Consider the following 20,849-nt stretch of genomic DNA (forward strand, 5'->3'; position numbering starts at 1 on the left):
ACTTCGCATTTACTGTCTAATATTAGTGACCTCATTGCCTTGAAGGCAATGATAAGATGCCTTCACTACTACAGTGCTGCAAACAAATTACAGCTGATCCCAGATATATCAATTGTGACGGGGATGGCAAAATAGATCATTATAATTATAATTTAATGCATAAAATAAGAAAATAAAAAAATGAAGCTCGTAAGCTTCTTTTGAACTGGATGCAAGAACACACTACATTCAGCCCAGTAAACAACCACAGCATGCGAGAAAGCTCTACTTCAACCAAGCAGCATTAATATACTTTTGTGGTCTAGGAGTAGCACGTCTGGCTCGAGATCTGTGGGTCTCAGAGAAGTTTGACTGACAGCTCCTGTCAACTCAGCCATATCTAGTGGTCTCATCTTGTCACACAACTCAGTGACTACTGAGTATACGGCGAAGTTACCAGCCAACTACCGCCTGCCAAGACATACAGGTGATTTTTTGCTCACGCCAATAACCCCAATGCCAGGTTTTCTGCAGACTAAGGCCTTCAATGCTTTCATGTTAAAATTGGGTACAATAACATTCCAAATTGCCACCAGGCTGATTTGGCAGCAGTTCAGGTGGTGCAGAATTCCCAGTCGATTCTTCAGTGCAGCTAGTACCACTTCAGCGCTTGACCCGACACCATGCGGCACGAGTTCTCTTACACTACTGCTCAGCCCCCTAGTGCTTGGCATGCTTCATAGCAGACAAGTAGCAGATGGCTCTGAGGCCAAGCTTGTTTTAGTAAATGGCACTTCCTGTGTTTGCCACATTTCCTGCGCACTAGGCAACCATGGTGGTCACACATATTACGAAGCGCTTGTTTTTTACATTGTAAGTGATCATAATATTTGTGAGGACTCGCTGAGACCTGCTTCTTTTTGCCAAGGTGGTCTCTGCAGCAGTCCTTGGAACGCGGCAGCATTACCGGCACCTCCGTTCATAGTAGCGACTCGTTCCGAGGTTGCCAAGTAGCCCATACTTTCACTTGTTAGTTTCCCATGACTGCCAGTCACTCTTGGACAATTATTCTGCTGCCATGGCCCACCTATTGAGAGTGCGAGCAGTGGAGATCAAACAATTCTAAACACAAAAAAAAAACAATACTCTGCTGTAGATGGCAGCCAACTGACAATACATTTTGGGTAGAAAAATGACAGCCTGAACAATCACACAAACTGTTTTTGCATGAGAGTCTAAACAGTCCTGATTCCTACGTCAAAGTACTTTGTCAACAAGTCAACAGGTACGCTAAAGAGATCTTAGACCTTCTCAAAGTACACCACAGTGCAAAAGTGGAGAGACCATGCAGTTTGATGAAACTGCAAAGCAGCTTTTTCTGACGGTGAAGCGGTTTATTTTAAGTTATGCATAAGGTAGCCTCACTAATATGCTTGCCATCTTGCCCAAGCAAATTAGTACAACCTCGTTAATTCGAAGTCATCGGGACCGCGAGAAATCTTCGAATTAAGCGGGTTTTCGAATTAACCGAACACACCAAGAAATAAGACTTAGGCAAAAAAATTCGTTGCAGGAACGTGTTACCTTTATTCGGCATATTTCGAATTACTACTGAAAGTAGTCAGAGATGCTGGTTTGCTGCGTCCGGTAGTTTGCGGCTCCTAAGGTCATGCTCTCGAGTTGGTCAAATAGACGAAACATCTCTGAACTTCCACCGCGGCACTCAACAAAACTGCGGATAACGTTCAGCGATCCGATAACTTCACCAAGAGCAGGTGCTCGGGGAGGCTCGTCGGTGTCGTCGTCGCTATCGTCGCTATCATCGCGCATGTTCGTACCAGCAGTGATCTCACTCTCCAAGTCAGAGTAGCCAGTCTGCTCTTCGCTCTCAATGTTGATATACTCGGTGAAGCCGACTGCGTTGGACTCATCCTCTGCGCAGAGCGCATTGATGCGGTCGCAATACTCTGCTCCTTCTTCGTCAAGAGTAGTAGTACATGGGTGGTCTGCATCGGCATCAACAGTGCTTTCACTGGAAAAACCAGCGTGTTCAAAACACCGCCTGATCAATGTGGGCTCCACTTGTTTCCAAGCGTGCACCATGAGGCATATGGCTCCGAGGAGGTCGATGGAGTACTCCTTGCCATTGTCGTAGCAAAGGAGCATGCGCTTGAGCAGGTGGTACCGATAAATCTTCCTAGTGTGGTGAATGACGCCTTGGTCCATCGGCTGCGAGATCGAAGTGGTGTTCGGAGGTAAAAATACCATCCTGATGGCCTGGAGATGTGGGATGTCGCCATGTGCCGGGCAGTTGTCGGCGACAAATAGGACATTCCTGACCGTGGCCGCGAACTTGCGGTCAAGTTGCCGCACGTACTCTTCAAATATTGCACCTGTTATCCAGGCTTTCTTATTGTGCCTGTAGACGAGTTCATCCTTTGGCGGCAGCCGCGCATTTTTGAAGCAGCGAGGCTTCCCCGTCTTCCCGACGACCAGTAGCGGCAGCTTGTGTTTACCGCACATGTTTGCGCCGAACAGCACAGTAATCCTGTCCTTGGCCTGTTTCCTACCCTTGATGGCGGTGTTCTTCATTGCGAATGTTTTTGTTGGCAGCATCTTATAAAAAAGTGCAGCCTCGTCAAGGTTGTAAACGTCGTCTGCACCGTACTCGCTAAGCAGCGGCGCCAATGTGTGGTTTCTCCAATCCTCGACAACGCTCTCGTTAGTGCTGCCGCTCTCACCACAGATGGTGAGAAAGGTTAAATTATTGCGTTCTTTAAAACGGCAAAACCATCCATTGCTGCACTTAAATTCCTCGTGCCCAAGTTGTAGAGCTAGGTCGTTGGCCTTCTCCCGCAGTAGCGTTCCACTGACGGGAAGGTGGGCAGCGTTAGCTTTCTGCAGCCAGCGAAGCAGAGCAGCTTCCACATCTTGATACGTCGGAGCCCGCACTCGTGACCGCTTCGAAGAATAGGTCTTGCCGTAAGCCTCTAGTATTTTTGACTTGTTGCTCAATATTGTGGACGTCGAGAGGGGCACGCCATGCCTTTTGGCCAACTCGGTCTTCGAACAAGCGCTCTTGCCTACTTTCTGGATCAAGCAGAACTTCTGCTGCAGCGTTAAAGTCTCGTACTTTGGCATTTCTGCACTGCTACGGTCACAAAGCTAGCACTTTGCACAGTCCCGCCCAAAAAAACGGCACAGTAGCCGACCCCTAACCACAGCGCACAACACAAAGAAATGGCGCAGGCGAGACTGGCGCGGCGGTGGTGGTGGCGTACTTGCAGCGTCGGAGGCACGGGGGAAGAGTGGGCGAAGCACACCAAGGGATGGAGTGGGGGCGAGGTCACGTGATAAAAACCGGTATGCCCGCCGTGTTGCAGTGAAGCACGTCTTCTCCTCTGCAGGCGCGTGTTTCGGCGGTGCGCGAGGCGCACTGTGGACCGATTTTTGTGCAGAGAGTGCTCCGGCTGGGGCGCTTCGCCTATAAATCATCACCATTACTATGTGGCTTTGCCTCGCGGCTCCGTAGGGCCGTCGTTTCGCCGGGTTTGCGGCCAAACATGGATCACGCATTGCCGCATAGCAGTCCAAATTTTCGAATTAACCGGGCTGGCGCAGGCCGCCTGTTCGAATTATCCGGCCAAATTTACATTGGAAAATATGGGACTACAGAAAACCTTCGAATTATCCGGGATTTCGAATTAACCGAGTTCGAATTATCGAGGTTGTACTTTCAGGTGCATCTTTTTACATTAAAATCTCGGTGATACAAATCCGGTTGATACGAATTTCGGGATGGTACGAATTCGCGAAATTTCCCGGCCAGAGTGCACTGTGTATAATGTGCAACGGATGATATGAACACACGAACTGCGACCACAACCTTGATCACTACGCAGCACCCGCACATCATTGACTCCGCGATCGCCAGCCGTGCTGTATGTGCGCATCACGAGCAGTTTGCGGTGACTTAGTCCGCACCTCGCCGACATCGTGATTTTCTGTCGGGCTCACACCACGAAAAGCTTTCAGCGGCGCGTGGCCCACAAACCGCAGACGTCGCAACCGCCTTAGCTGGTGGCATCCTACGTGGCGGGTGCGCATGGTCCGGACATCACTGGCTCCGCGATGGCGATTCGTGAGCAGTTGGTGCCGCATGTTGCCACCTCCAGTCATGCTGTACGCGCCGCGAGAAGTGGGAGTGGGCGAACCGTACATCGCTGGCATCTTGATCGTTTTCCACGCTGTGAAATGTTTGCAGCGGCTCGCGGCTGTGAGTAAAGTCTGCGGCAGGCACGCATGGGCTGCACATGACATGATGACCGCTAATCACACTGTACACATCACGAGCAGTCTCCGGCGCCACGCGGCTGGCACGTCGCCATATCCTGTTATGCCGCGAGAAGTCCGGGGAGGCACACCGCCCACGCGTCGCTGACGTCGTGACCGCCTGCTGCGTTGTGTGCGCCACGAGTGACGAGCAGTGAGCGCGCGACCGTAATAAACGTTCTCGATCATAAATAGATACGCGCGACTGCCCTTCGTATGCTTCTGCATGTTTATTTTCTTTCGTTTTGATGATACGAATTTTTTCGCGACCCCGTGAGATTCGTATCACCGAGGTTCCACTGTATACAGAAAAATAATAATTGTAGCGGTTCGCATAGTCTCTCCACTTTTGCGCAGGGGTGTAACTGTTGACTCGATTATAGCCATCCTGCACCGCTTTCCACAATGCAACAGAAAGGATGAAGTCAGATCCTCCAGCACTTTTGGAATTGACAAGTGTCATACGTGTCAGTTTCTCTACTTTTGCGTTCAATCTGACCACTACACTGAAAGTGGCGCTTGCGCCAGGCTGCACTCAGATCACACTAACTGGCTATGCACTGGCACAACACTGTTGTGAACTAGACCAGAATGTGCACTGAAGTTGAGCAGACGTATTGAATGATTTGTATAGGAGTCCAGTAATACATCACTCATTACTGGTAAGCAACGCCCACCCTGAACGATGCCGTACCGAGGACAGTGCTAAGGCTTTTATAAGCAACCTGCTCATGAAATTTAAACATCTGAGCATCATGAATGACTCAATCCTCTCCGTCTGCTACATGGCTCTGCTTTGTTGCATACTTCTGCCTACTGCCCGTCTTTCCTTCAAAAGCTAGCTTTTACTTAACACATAGCAGTATCAATGCATAGAACACAAACATTCACCTTTTATGAAAAGGTAAAGCAGCACAATGAACAAGGACTACAGAAAGGATGACATGTCCACTGACTTTCATTGCCTTCTTTCTGTTGTCTTTGCTCCCTGTGCTGCTTTGCCTCTTTGTAATCAATCAACAAACTAGCCCAAGTTGCACTCTACTTCAGCTTTTATTTTCCCTCCCTTCTGCAACTTGGTAATAAGAAATAACCATGTAAACTACAAAAAAAAAAAAAAGCAAGCGTAAACAATCAGTAAAAGTACTGTAGATACTGCAAAGACAGAAAGGTGGACAGTGCTATGCTTACAAAGCCTTGCTTGAACAGAAGTCCAGGGATAGATGTGCTTGTGCTCAAAGATGGTGACGAACCAGTTGTACCACTCATGAAGGGGAAAACAGCTGTTGATGGAACCCCTGTTTCATGTAGAGGGCATGGAATGAATATATTACACACATTGAGCGGTGACCAAGAACGCAAAAGAAAGACAGAAAAATAATTATGCATACACGACTGCATAAAAGCAGCTGCCTTAGTTAATTTTACAACAGTTCATAAAGAGGTAAATGGAGCTTTCATCACTTCTGGTTCGTAGTGTTTTTGTCTCTACTGCTGTACACATATAATTCTGTCTAGGAAGGTTCAGAAACGATTATTTTACGGATTCATTTAGCCTCAACATTCGACAAAACTGCGATCAGGAACTGTTAATATTTTGTTTGAGCTAATTAATCTGGCAGCGAATTCACAACCCTCTTGAAGAAATAGAGATTACTGTCACACAACAGCTGCGAAAGGAGCCACCACTTTTTATGTGGCACGGCACCTTCAGGATATCCTGCATTCCCACCTGTGATCCAGTTGGCGCGCGACAATAAGTTATTTTGCCTGAAATTAAAAATGTGCTTTTTACTTCCTACCACACCCGAAAAAGGAAAAAAAAAAAAAGCCTATCGCATTTTCACGTCATAAAACAAATATACGACCGATGTGCTGGTCTGCTTACAGTGGCTAAGCTTGCAAAAATAATTCGACACTTTATCCTCTTTAAGAAATCATGCAGTATTGATTTAGGCATGTCAAGGGCTACTCTGTGTAGCATACATCCGCATGCGTCAAATTGAAGCCATAAGGAATGGAAAAGCTTTAAAAGGTTTTGGTGCTGAAACCCAACATAGTCAAATTACACAAAAAATCAAGCTGGAATCCATGTTCACATGATTGTAAGCTGATCTGTTTCTTCAATTTTAAAATCCAAAGTGGGCGCGCCTGACTCACAGATGAAACTAAGGGGCATGGAATCTTCATAAAAGCAAGAAAAACGAGGCATCAGGGCCCCCGTGATTCTAATTTTGTTTGCTTTATGGCTTTCCTAGTACTGATCGGTAATCCAGTGCCAGTTCGACAAGATTTTTCAATTCTTATTTTAAACCTTTACTGAGAGCATGGCGTTCACAGGAGTGTCAATAGCTGATGAAAGGGCCACTGCTTCAATTATGATGGTAGCGGTGCAAGTGATGTGGTAGCACCTCCGTTGACGCCCTTCATGCGTTTCTCGGTTTTGTTTGAGCAGCCATCAGCACGACCAGCACTTTGTTTAATGCATTTGAACAGAGGTTTGGCACGCTATCATTCTTCGTGAATGAACACATCAGGTCTGATATGCATTTGGCCCTAATTAATGCTAACTTTCAAGAGGACTATCATTCTTTATGCCTAAGATAAAAGCAACTTCGCAGCCGGCCACAAGATCAATGTTCCGTCACCATGAGTACAATCAGTCACTGAAGGTGAAAAGCCACTAACTTACGACAACTGTTAATGCAAAGAAAACCTCCCTGACAGCTTCTTGCATTTGAGCACTTTCAGCATAGGACACTGATCCATGTGATGTTGTGGTATGGTCGTCTGCAAAGTGTGGGATTTTGCTAGACAATGACAACATGCTTTGGAACCACAGAAGCGGTTATGGAATCACCACTAGTGAAGACAATGGCACAAGTGTGGGCGACGAATGATGAGGATATTTTGTTATGAAATGCACCTATGGGTATACACCCTCCCTTTTTTTCTAATATGTGATATGGGGGAATGGGGCACTTACAGTCACTATGGCAGCCACATTATGTTTTGCAGCAGGGGTCTAAGTTGATAAATTAAAGAAAAAAACGAAAATACAAACCCATCAACACAGATACAGTGGAATCTCATATTGATACGATTCACATGGAAAAATCAGATACTAATCATATTATCCAAAACAGGCCAGAAAGATTGCAAGTGAATCATACAGCCTACTTCCATTGCGAAACTTCGAAAAATCAGTTATTTTGTGGTGAACTATGTCTCTCAGTGTGGTCCACAAACAAGCTTTCCTGAAACACATGGAAAAGTGGCAGTTTTGTCACTTAGCTCCGCCACAACCGCGAGGAAAAACTAAAGCCCTCTTTCTTTCCCCTTCATTTAGGCTAGCCCTTTTTCGCTGCCTCTTGGAGGGGAATTCAAACCATGCAAGTTTTTCATGTTTTTGCAATCACGTTATTCAAACTCAAGTAAAACTAGGTTCATATTCGCTGCACAAAAATACACTGCTTCTATAGGGTGTTAGCTGGGGACGAAAAAAATTGCATCACCGTTAAAAACGCATTAAGCAGAATGGTATCAATGAGATTTCACTACACCTTTAGTATAGTGCTCTAGAACTGAGAAGTGTGCAGTCTTCAGCGCGCAGCAATGGGAGCGGGGTGGTCACCGGAGCGGCGAAAAGTGTAGGTGGCTCTGTAAGTCGCAGGAGCGCATCAGGAGCACGTGCTCGGGGCGTCTGCTTCTGCGGTTCGTGTACTGCGTTATTTTTTTGCATCGCATTGCTTCTCCGTCGTACTATGGTTTGTTGTTGATAGTTGGTCAAGCAGGATAACATATGTTTGCAGATAGCGCAGTCAGAGATCCAGTTCGTCTCCTTTGGCTCCTGTGCCCTCCCCTACTGAACGCTCTCTTTTTCGTTTCTTTTTTTGCTCACGGCGCGCACTTTCCGATTGATGAGCTTGACCGTTTGGCTCACGAGGGAAGGTTTGAGGACATCGAAGCTACATTGAATGCAATTTCTCCAGATGATCCTAAGTATGTCACTATAGGCAGCTTATATTGCAGTATATGTGGCTTGAAAGTTCATGCACAAATCAAAATGCAGTACTTGTTCTGTGTATTTCATTTCGAGCAAATCACGATCGCACAAAAAGAAGAAAATGATTTCATCTCAAACTTTGACCACGGAGGTCTTCTTTATCCGTCTGCGGAGCTTGCAAAGCTCGTAAACAAGCTGAAAGAGTCGCATTTTTCTTTAGTTCAAGAATTATTATTAATGCAAGCTGCATGCGTGATTTTGCGATGTTTTTTTCAAAACGCGGAGGTTTCCGAGCCTCGATGTCCTATTCATGATAGAGAAATGACACTTCGCATAGTGAAGTTCTACGTCCAGATGAGATTCCATTTTCATGTGCAGTCACTAAACCAAGAGCAGAGCTCTAAAGCAGAGCTCTAAAGCAGAGCTCTAAAGCAGAGCTCTAAAGCAGAGCTCTAAAGCAGAGCTCTAAAGCAGAGCTCTAAAGCAGAGCAAATAAAGCACCTGAAGGTGAGGAGGTGCAAATAATCGTGTTTGAGGGCTCTATTCAATGACTCTGTCTTCGTCTTGTGTGCTTTCAAATTGCGCAGCTGAATTCATTCACATGCTCATAGTTCAGTGACATTTTCATATAATTCTGTAGCATTTCATTTGTTGGTATCATATTCTTGAACTATTTATTTATTTTCCCTTAAGTCGCAAATTGTTTACCCTGTCGGTTTTTAAAGTCATCCGCTCTGTGATTTCGTGCATTTGTATGAGCTCTCGCTAATCTGTTTCATATTTTTTATACAACTGCCTGTTATTATGTATCCGGCCACATTCAAATAAGTATTCAACAACCCCGGACATGATTTCTGTCTCCAAGCAATCTTAATATATCTTTATTTACATGTGATGCAAAAAATTAAAGTACGCTAGCCCAGCATAAAACACCCTCCATTGGTTTTTCAATCCACACGAGTGTCGATGGGGGACCGCAGTCTAGCCCGCATAAACCGGCGCATCAGATAATAAAAATCTATGTGATCATAAATATACATTAGACTTCATCATTTATGTGATCATGAATATACATAAGACTTTCGTCATTGAACCGCCCGTTAATGCATGAGAAATAAAGTACCGAATATGTTCAGGAAATTCCTTACTGTTCATTGTCATTTCATCGGCAACCTGTATCTGACTCGACACCAGAAAAGCAGTCTTAAACACAATCCCGCATAGTGATGGTATGTTCTTGGATTCTGTTTTAACTGATAAACAACCGATAAAACCAAGAAACACTGCCTCCTTTCTGCCAACTAGCAAAAACTGTCCTACATTATCATCCCCCTATTTGAGCAGTTAGTCGGCTAACTAGATTTAAGCAGAAATACGAGCTTTTAAAGAATTACATTTAATGTAGTTAGTATTACGAAATCTTCAAGGGTATTTATTTTTGTACGGAGGCTCCAAACATGTCATTTATTTCACGTAAACAATTCTTTGAACATTCATGCAATATGTTATTCAGGTCTTTGCAATTAGCTTTTAAGAACTTTTGCTTCAGAGAGCTTGCAGAAATACATCCCGCATAGTAATAGTATGTTCTTGGATTCTTGGCAGATTGAAATTATGACGGCACAGTTTCTTTCAACACCTGATTCTCCCCAAGCCATTTCTTTGGGAGAAGAGAGGCCTCGGATGTATTTGCCTCACCGCTTATACGTAAATTCCCCGACGATGGCTGCTTTTATAGGGAACTAGTTCATTTATTCATGCCCCCAGAATTGGTTTAATACAATTAGACAAGCATGTGGGAGCGAAAGCGACACAATCTATTGTTTCGTGCCTTCGGGGTTCGAAGAACTAGCGGTCACGAAGGCAGTTTACCCAGCTGTCTGCTCAGCGCTCATGCGCTCCTCTTACACACAGCGCCCTCTCTCCTGTCATCGCTGAAACGACCAGCTCACCAGCGGCAGACTGCACACTTCTCAATTCTAGAACACCATACCTTTAGACTGAGACCACAGAAAGCAGAGGGCCTCCAGGCACATTACATGTAAGGTGAAAAACTCAAAAGCATAGACAGAAACTGATAAGGAGATAAAAAGAATTCAGAAGCAGTGCTGTTTATGCTAAACTTATTATTTCCCCCTTTTCACAATCTGACCAATACATGCAGTCTCGCTGACTTGAATCAATACACCAGACATCCTTTAAAATGAACTTGAAAGGAGCATGGAAATTTGTTCATCTTATCAGAAATTCGTTTCAACAGAACTGTCCCCAAAAAGTATATAGACCGTTTACAGAGAGGAGTTCCACTCCTCCCTAGCAGGTGGCACCACTAGGATGGCCGTCAATGCTGGCCTTCGGAACGCATCGATGCGCAGTGCGAACTGCTGCGCTGTGCATCTTGTGTAAGAATGCCGGCAGACTTTTAAACACCGTTGCTTTGATGCAGGTGTCATCTGTATTGTAGAAGTATTCTGCGAGGAAGTAGAGCTAATGACCCTGTTTACTGGCGGAAGAACAGACTTTATTTTCTACATAAGGTGCACATAATAGTCGCACATAATGGCCACCGTTTTTGTCGGAGGTGCATCACGAGTTGATGTCATTCTGGGACAAGAAAGCGCCTGTGAGTTGAAGAGAAAGGCTATATCTCACACACCAGCTCATTTTAGCACTGGCAGTAGCCATGGGAATGCGAGAATGACCATGACTTTTTCTGAGGAGTTGTATATTGTGTCTTTGCACTGCTGTCGTGTTATTTTCGCGGGGCGTTAAGAAGTACCTTGACATGACTATTAATGTCTATGCATTTGTAAGAATTGATTGGGCAGAGAGGGAAAGTCAGTGTGGGCATGTTTGTGAATCTGCTTACTTTAATTATAGTACTGTTCCCAAGAATGCGGGATCGAATCCCGGCCTCGGCGGCTGCTTTTCGATGGAGGCGAAAAGCCAGGCGACCATGTGCTGTGCGATGTCAGTGCACGATAAAGAACTCCATGGGGTGGGAAAACTGCCAGTAAATCTGTTTACTTTAGTTAGGTACTATTCCCAAGGATGTGGGATTGAATCCCAGCCTCGGCGGCTGCTTTTCGGTGGAGGCGAAAAGCCAGGCACCAGTTTGCTGTGTATGTCAGCGCATGTAGAAGTCTAGAAGGTGGGAATTTCTGGAGTCCTCAACTGATAGCCTGAGTCGCTTTGGGACATTAAACCATTAAAAACCAAACCAAACTTTAATTAGACAAGCACTGCTGCAATACATGTAATAGCTGCTGATTTTATGAAGATAATTCACGGGTCAATGATGAAATTTACCATGATAAGAATTTTTATATCCCCACTTGCTTGGGCTGCCTACTGTGGGTTTTGAATTCCGGTGCAGTTTCCAGTCACTTTTGCTCGAGCGCAGGTGAATGCCGCTAAGCGCCTGATACGGCTTTCGAGCAGCGTAATAGTCTTTTGAAGCCAGGACGTTTACAGGAGGCAAAAATTATATCTTATAAATTGTCGGGGATTACACGCGCATTCATATTTAGCAGCAAATATTGTGCACAATGCTAAATCGTTAACATTCATAATGCGTCTCAGCCAGCAGGGTCTGAACTTCAGTCGCCCTTTGCTCAAGAAAATTTAACAAATACGTTTAACAGGATAATCAGTTTGTAATCTATTCAGTTTTACAGAAAACCATGTTTTCCACAATAAGCGTGAGAGAGGAAATTGATAAAAAAAAAAAGTTTGGGCTTAAACTGAACATTAAAAAGACAAAGATCATGGCGTCTTGCCCTATCAAGTCCTGGAGAATCAAGAGACAAGAAGTGGAAGCTGTGACAGATTTTCTCTTCTTGGGCTCCAAGATTACCCCGGAAGGAGACTGCAGCCATGAAATTAGGAGACGCCTGCTTCTGGGAAAGTGAGCAATGGTTAGCCTTGACCGCCTAGTAAAGAGCAGAGACATTATAAACCAAGATCCCTATAACTCATGCTATGGTCTTTCCAGTTGTGATGTATGGATGCGAGAGTTGGACTGTGAAGAAGGCTGACTGCCGAAGAATTGACGCGTTTGAATTGTGGTGCTGGCGGAGACTCTTGAGAGTTCCTTGGACTGCCAGAAGATCAAATCAGTTGATACTGTCAACCATAAACCTTGACTGCTCATTGGAGGGTCAAATTCTAAAGTTAAAGCTCAGCTACTTCGGTCATCTGATGAGAAGAAAGGAGTCGCTGGAGAAAGATTTGATGTTGGGAAAGGTTGAGGGTCGCCGGAGAAGGGGTAGGCAGCGAACGCGATGGTTAGATGGCATCCTCGAGGTACTGCAGATGAAGTTATGTGATGTCAGGAAGATAGTGAGAGACCGGAAAGCGTGGCGTGACATGGTCCATAGGGTCACGAGGAGTCGGACACGGCTGAACGACTGAACTGTAACCAGCACAACTGAGAAACTTCAGGTCACACCACCCCCTGTGAATGGTCAAGGTGTCAAGTGACAAAACACCGAGGAAAGGAGAAGTTGCCAACATGGCTACAGCGTTGTGTTGTGAGCTCTTGCAGTGTTTTAAAAGCGATTATGGCCCGCTATTTCCACTCAAATGACAATCGGGGGTCTCAGTGTATGTGTTCGTCCAAGTTGCGCCCACAAAAGAAACCATACCCTCATAGCAAAGAGCAGAGATTAGCCATCAACCCTGACTGGCTTGGAAAACTTGTTCTCAAACAGAGTAAGGCATTTCGCAAAACAATGCATGCTGCTAATAGTAGAAACTAGATGGCCTTCAGCAAAATTTTAGCTCACATTCTTGGAAAAGACAGGGTGCAAACAATGCACAAGCTGACAACTACTACATGACGCCTTCTGCCCAGCCCGAGCCCAAAAGACCATTGCTTTAACCCTTTGACTGTCGAATTATTCCGAAAAAAAAATTCACCCTCAGTGTCAAATGTTTTAATAAGCTGGCGCTCAGCGCAGTACCCGAACGGCAAAAACGCTGCAGGATGGAATGCGCCCGTAGCACCCGTACGGCAAAAACAGTCAAAGGGTTAAAGAAAAGGCCAAAAGGCATTGTGTACAAAATCCCCTGCTTCGAGTGCCCGGCACAGTATGTTGATGAAATGAAGATTTTTATGCAAAGGATGAAGCAGCAGAATGATGACGTCAGACAAATGAACAGCGAGAGAGGCGCGGTGGCAGAGCTCTGCAATGCATGTGCAACAATGATGGACTACTGTGCTGAGGACCAAACCAAACATGCACAGATGTGTGCATCACAGTTTGTAGTTCAATTCACAACCATAATTTCGGAATTGTGGCTATGCTGTGATGCCCCTGATTCACTATGCCTCAGGGCTGGTAGTGTCATTTATCACTCAAAAACAAAAACACATTCAAGATTGGAATTGAAGGAGGATTTACCGCCACACAGGTGCGACGTGTACTTCTTAATATCGGTAGTGTAACCAATTTGCGTTGGAATTAATGGGCTGCTTTATACATTGACTTCAATGCAGCTACAATACGCCAGGCCAAACATTTCAATGTAACTAAAAATTCAAATTATAGAGCTTCCACCATAGGCAAGGCTATTAGCTATAATAACTAACATTTTTCTTATTTGATTTGAGGCGCAACTATATATGGAGGACTAGAGGCAGTAAACAATGTAGCCTTTTAAATTTCTAAATCAACATTGTGGTGTCAGATATACAGTCGAGCTTATAACGAACATGAAGGCCACGAGAATTCCACTCCTTGTATGCGAAGCTTGTAGTAAGTGGACTTGACCTATTCATTACCCAAAAATGCAAAGTGCAACTAAAGTGATGTTAATATATGTATATATATTTTTTTTTTACAGGTTGCCCGTGAATGCCTGCTTCTTCGAGGAAAACAATATCAAGACGCTTTCAAAATTCTCCGTCTTGATCATATGTTTCTGGCTGAGACATTTCCTGAGGACCAGCTGCTTTAAGACCGCAATAATATAGTGATAATTTTTGCATCAAACAGCACGAGAAAACACTGACCTGTATCGTCCTTTCTTCAGTCCCAGTGTTTTCACACACTGTTCGGTGCGATGGATCATTACCAACTCGCCCATATCGCTCTACTTCTACAATAGTGATGACAGCCTTCATGGCATCCGATAGTAGGTCACCATCCACCTCTGATTCTCGACAAGGAAGCTGCAGCGAAGCTACCACAGTGCATATGTGGGTGTTCTACGTGTCTGCAGTCTGTGTGCTGCGTCCATGCGGCAGCAGCGAAGAAGGTGCCTTGCTTGTCTGCGATGCACACAGACAAGCAAGGCATCGCAAACACCATGCGATACATGCACACTACTGGCTTTCACTAAAAATATAAGAGCAATCAAAGTACAGCTGCCAATTGGTTTAGTAATCTGAGACTTGGTGTCGTGAAGTTGGAAAACTTGTGATGCGTGTGACTGCTTTCAACCAAAATGGTTGTATAACCTAATTCCCACGCAAGGTGTAGTATTCACACTCCCGAGCCATCCAGGTTCCATTGCCACCTTTATGAAAAAGAGACAGTAGTAGGACAGTCGTACGCTATCTCCTGGTCTCACAAGCCCTAATCACAACTCATTCATTCAACGAGCGGCCACTTAGAAGTGAACAAAAGTGGGAAGACAACCCACAGGTCGTACTCGTTAGTGTAAACGATGGTAGAGTGAAAGCTAATTCAAACCCCAATAATTCGAACTCCACGGCTTGGTCCGCCCAAGCTCCATAGATGTCTACGTATGTAAAAGACCTATTAATTCAAATGCAAGTCTGTTCTGCTACAGGTAAATCAAACTATACGCTGCCACGCCTGGGCAGCATGGTGCCCAGCACATGGCCAAAGAAATGCCCCCGCGATAGGGAGATACAGTTACAAAGCTTTTAAAGGGGACAGCACATAAAACCAGGTGACAACATGGACGAATGGGCAAAGACAAACCACCGCTATGACTGACGTGCCAACCCGCAGTTATAGAGGGTAGGGGATAGCAGCCGCAGCAGCAGCTTCCTGCTCTCTGTTCCGCTTGAACTCCTACACTTGCAACTAAATGTACTTTAATTTAACCATCGTTAATTTGGAAATACAGATAAATCATACTGATGGTATGGTCACAGCCAACACCCCTATGAAGCTATGCCGCCAGACAGGCACTGTGGGGATCACACTGGTTAGGCTGCATCTAAGTACGATTGGCATTGAAAGCAATCGTTAAAATAGCTCTCCTCAAACTTGAAATGCATGCCACGAGTTGACCGTGTGCCCCTAACATGCACACAACAGCAAGTGTGACAAAACATGGATAGCCTCCTCTCAAATATGCAGACAACTTAGTTTTGGTTTCTGCTTTAATAATAATAATTGGTTTACAGGAAGGGAAAGGCACAGTATCTGTCACACATGCTCTGTGGACACCTGAGCCATGAAGTAAGGGAACGGAGAAAGGTGGAAGTGAACGTGGAAAGAGAGAAAGGGGAGCTGGTAGTGGAGGGCTACGGAGTAATTTCGAACACCTGTGGATTTTTATCGTGCACCGACATCACACAGCACACAACGCCTCTCAGTTTCGCCTCCATCGAAACACTGCCGGCGGCGGTGGGGATCGAACCCGGGTACTCCGGCACAGTAGTCTGCCGTCTTACCACTGCACCACCGCGGCGGGGCTGTTTTAGGAAGTTCGCACTGTTTGCGTGAGCCTACAGCGACAACGATGGTGGTGGAAAAAAAAACTATTATCAATGCACCCAGTCCGGGATAGTAAATGGCGGCCATTGGCTTCGCATCAGCCAACTAACTGATTGCAGCTGCACAGCGTTTCGGATGCTTGTTCGTAGAACTCGTTTTCTAGGCCGCAATCACGTCGCACCGTGAAGGATGCTGAGGAGGCCCTTACCATTTTCGAACAGTTCTGCTTTGATGCTCCCGACAGCGTGCACACAATAAAGCACAGACGGTAATGCGAAAAATAATAACTGAAGTAATCACTGTCAAGCTACTCTCACCTAAAAAACAGGTGACCATTGCCCAACTTTGCACTAAATAAGTTTACAGTAAAGTCATTCGATAATTGAAACTTTTTCCCGGTCCCGTGGAGTTCAAATGAACAAGCTTTTACTGTCCTGTCAACCAGCTCCTTGGTCACGTGCCCTTCAAAACTCCCCTGTGAACTTTCACTGTGTTAGTTACGAGCACCTAAAACGCAACCCACCTCCACATAATGGCACTCGGAGAATGTCCGCGCAGCACTGTCAAGGAAAGAAAAATATATTGTTACGATGTAATAAGAAGGGGTGTTTATTTACAGTGCTGATGTAGCGGAACAAGAATGTGACCTTGTGCAAGAAAGCACATTCCCACAAGATGGTTTCTGCACAAAAGTGGGGAAGCTGTCTTACGGGAGCACATTTTTTTTGGAGGGAAGTGTTTTTGCTGGCGCGGAAAAGGCAGGGCATCATACCGCTTGCACTGGTGGAAATCAGACATCAACAAGATCTCGGCATGCCGTGTGTGTCACGTGCCACGCGCTGCCTCCACAGACAAAAAAACTGCACATATGCAAAATGCACCCAGTCTTTGGCTTGAGGCTTAAGAGCTACAGGACTTCATTTTCAACTCATGCCACATAGCAACACACGTTACTGCAGAAAAGAAAAAAAGGACCAATGCCGCTTTCATGTAGGATAATGTAGGTGGTATCATGTTCTAGACCCGAGTTTACTTCATGCATAGAGCAATAAAAGCTGTATTTGCAATTATTCTCTCCCTGGAAGGCTATTTGACTGACAGTCTTCATGTAGAATATATATAGACACAACTAGCGCCCTCCCATGTCTTTTTTAGAGACACTTCTGTTAGGGCAACTTTTCATAAGATGAACAAATTTTCTTGTTCTCTTAAGTTCGTCGTAAAGGGAGTCTACAATTTTAGGAAAATAAAAGCATTTTTATGTAACTTGTCTACTTCACTTAAAATTCACTTTTTAATTGATAAAAATATTCTTCTTGACAATTTTTAAGCCACCCTACAATGTACAATACAGGCAAACACACCACTTATTACGCAGAGGAACGGGTCAAAAGGTTGACATAAGCAATAATGTCACATCCCGTCACACGGCCTGCTGGGGTGGCGTCGTGGTAAGGGCGCTCGACGTGGCTACCGGAAACGGACGGACTGGCGACAGCGGGAGCTTCCAAAGCGTCAAATAGATGAGTTCTTTCTTTTATTAACTTTATTTCGTTTTCAGTTTTCAGGCCTAGTTTTTCGTGCCGGCAGCTAGGTTTTCTTGGCGTTCATTATTTAGCTATCTTGTTTAGATAAATATTTTTTTTCTAGGCTATTGGCATTCGCAGAATTGGTTTTTAACGCGTGTTTGCTGGTCGTTTCTTGTGTCTTCTTTTGGCAATCTGTATATTCTGAGAATTCGTAATAGATATAGTTCAGTCGATGAGTGCTTAAGATGTGCAATCAAAAGAAGGTAAAGTGTACTAAGTGTGAGGCACAGGTTAATCTCAAGGAAACGCGTTTTGACTCTGTAGGTGAAGCGGAAGGCAGCGACTTTTTGTATCGGTGTTGCGTACTGCGTGCGCGTCTAGATAGATTTGATCAAGAAAGGGGCAGTTTGGTGTCTCGTGTGGATGATTTACAAAATGAAGTAAGTTTGTTAAGAGCGGAAAATCAGAAACTGCTTGGACAGCTTACTCAAATTGAAAAAAAAAGGGGCCGACTTTATCCTTGGAACCAACGAGGATGAACATTCCAATGCGGGCCACGTGGCAGGGGCCAGCACTGGCATGGAAGGCATAAGCAAAGTAGGTCAGGCGGATCCGAACCGTCAGAGTTATTTAGAAGCAGCTAAGACGCCGGAAAAAAAGGAAGAAGTAAGGAAGAATGAAAATCCCAGAGATAAGGACACAGATAACCGAAAGCAGGAGCCAACAGTTGGGAGAGGGAGAGAGAAGGCCCAGGTGCTTATCACCGGAGATTCTAACATGAACAGGTGCAAGCGAGATATCTTGGAACGTGTAAAGGCTGAATCGCATGCACGCGAAAACTCACGCGAATGCGACGGCGGCACGTGTCGCACGAAGCCTTCGCGCGAACAGAAATGCATGTTTCGCTTGGCTCGTCGCTCGGATCTGCTGAAATAGAAAATTTTGCTCGTTCGCCCGGAAGTAACCGTACGTCACTGCCGCTCATTTCGCATGCTTTCTTTATTTTGCTGAGTTGCATTGTGATTGTGCATTATTGCGTAAACATTTCGCTTTGTACGAACAATGGTGGATAGCCAAGGATTCAAAAAACGTCTAATCGCAACCGAAACAACAATAGAAACAAGGGGTCACGTGACTATTCGTGGCGATTACAGTGCAAGTTCACATACATTCGATACGGTTTGCTGTAAATACATTTTACTTTGCCATGCTGTCGCAAAATAACTGTTGTTGGATTTGGCAATAGTTTTGCGGTGTACTAAGCCACTATGCCAGCCAAATGCCAGCCACACAACCTACACAGAGCGTTGTCGCCGTTTCGCTCGGTTCGTGCTGTCGCGTGCATGCGTCTTCCCCAGTAGGCGACGGAGCGAACCATGATCGCTTACGCCGCGCCGCCTTGTCACTTCGCTCACTTTTTCGCTCACATGCGTTTCCCGCTTAAGGGGTGATAAGAGAGTGTTGGTTGGAGCCTTCCCAGGGAGAACAATGAGGGCAGTGCTAAAAGAGAGTAAAAATAGGCTGTTGAAGAATTCCGCAGAGCGCAGTATGAAAATAGTAGCCGCGGGGCTAAACGATGTCCTAAATGGTGACGCTGCAGGAGTGGTGGAAAGTTTAGCTAAGGGAGTTGACGAGATCAGGGAGATAGCACTGCAGATGCAGATAGTTGTATGCACAGTACCAGAGGTGCTAGGATTGAACGGAAAGATGGAAAAGGACGTGGTGACAGTTAACCAGGACATAAGAAAGTTAAGCCTGGAGAAGCGTTTCAAAGTGGTTGAGGTAAGCAGGGAGGTTTTGGTAGGGCTTTTCAGCGAGATGGCATTCATTTTAACAGAAGGGTCGGAGCAGAGATCGGCTGGCGCCTGGCAGGCAGGGCTGTAGCTTTTTTAGGGGGTCCGCAAGGACTCCGGGCACAGAGGTAGTTAGAAGTGAAGCAGAAGAAAGTGTAATAATGGAGGCTGAGCCCCCCAAAATGGCAATAAGTAGGTCGAGAAAGAAAAGTACAAAAAAGAAATTTAACACTAGGATCAGCTACATAAACATGCAAGGAGGTAGAAAAAGAGCGAAATGGCTAGAGATAGAAAAGCAGCAGAAGGATGACAAAATAGGTGTGTACGCTCTTTGCGAGACTCATCTCAGGGATCTAGAAGATCCGCCGTTTATAGAAGGCTACGTCTGGGAAGGGTGCAACAGAACGAGAACGGAAAAAAAGGGTGTAGGGGTAGGTATGTTGATACACCAGGGAACAAATTGGCAAAGAATTAAATCATCCTGTAAAGAGCATATCTGGGTTTCAGGAACAATTCCCGGCATAAGGACATGGCTAGGGGTAGTTTATTTAGGAACAGGACATCAATGCAGGCAAGAAAACAGGGATCTTGTTGAATGTCTCAGTGACGATATAAGCCAGTTTGGAAATGGGGCCAATATTATTCTACTGGGGGACATGAACGACCACATCGACGATCTGGATGGATACACGGATTGAAACGGCAAGCTAATGCTAGATTTCTGTGAGCGACACGATCTAGTTATAGTAAATAGAGAAACAAAATGTGAAGGCCAAATCACGTGGGAATTCCGCAACAGGCAGACGACCATTGACTATTGTCTAATGTCGCAGGAAATTAATAGCAAGGTCACAAAAATGGAAATAGACAAAGAAGGGGAGTGTAGTCTGGGAAGTGATCATAAACGTATTAGTCTGCAGATGAGGCCCTTGATGAAAAGAGAAATGGAACTTAGACAAAACATAAACGCAAAATTAAACAACGATCAAATAGCGCAGATAGCAGCAGACATAGAGGAAGCAAGAGAGAAAAGCCCCATGAAAGACTGGGATTATGAACAGGTAGAACTGCTCATAAGGAGGAAAATTCAGGAGGTTAAAGTAGCAAACCGCTGGAATGAAAAGAGGAAGCCACGGAGCTGGTGGAATAAGGAAATCAGGGAAGCTATTGAACAACGACGGGCTGCTTCAAGGGAACACCGAATGGCAAAGAAAGCACAGGTATCTCAGGAGGAAATCGACCAAAAATGGGAATCATATCGACAAAAGAAACTTCAGGTGCAGGCCCTCGTCCAAAGTAAAATAAGACAGTCCACCGATCGCTGGATGGCTGATTCTAGAGGCGGAGCAAGAAAGTTCTGGAACCATATAAGCTGGCTAGGGAAGAAGAATCATAGAAAGCAGGATCGGATTCAAGATAACAAGGGAAATTGTTTAAAGGGAGATAACGCAGTGAACTACATTACATCAGTTAGACGATAGGGTAATCTCCGCAAATCAGGAAGCAACACAAG

General features: G+C 45.2%; 1 protein-coding gene across 3 annotated transcripts in view; it reads right to left on the minus strand.

Moving 5' to 3' along the window:
- Nucleotides 1–20,849, minus strand: part of Nup214 (nuclear pore complex protein Nup214) — a 224,563-nt gene that overhangs the window by 65,281 nt on the left and 138,433 nt on the right. For all 3 annotated transcript variants that reach the window (XM_084588768.1, XM_084588767.1, XM_084588769.1), the window contains exon 25: nucleotides 5,503–5,609. In XM_084588768.1, the coding sequence (XP_084444894.1) occupies nucleotides 5,503–5,609 (107 nt within the window). The remainder of the gene's footprint in view (nucleotides 1–5,502; nucleotides 5,610–20,849) is intronic.

The sequence above is a fragment of the Amblyomma maculatum genome, chromosome 1 (genome assembly GCF_055883805.1).
Source record: "Amblyomma maculatum isolate TAMU_Amacu chromosome 1, ASM5588380v1, whole genome shotgun sequence".
NCBI lineage: Eukaryota > Metazoa > Arthropoda > Arachnida > Ixodida > Ixodidae > Amblyomma > Amblyomma maculatum.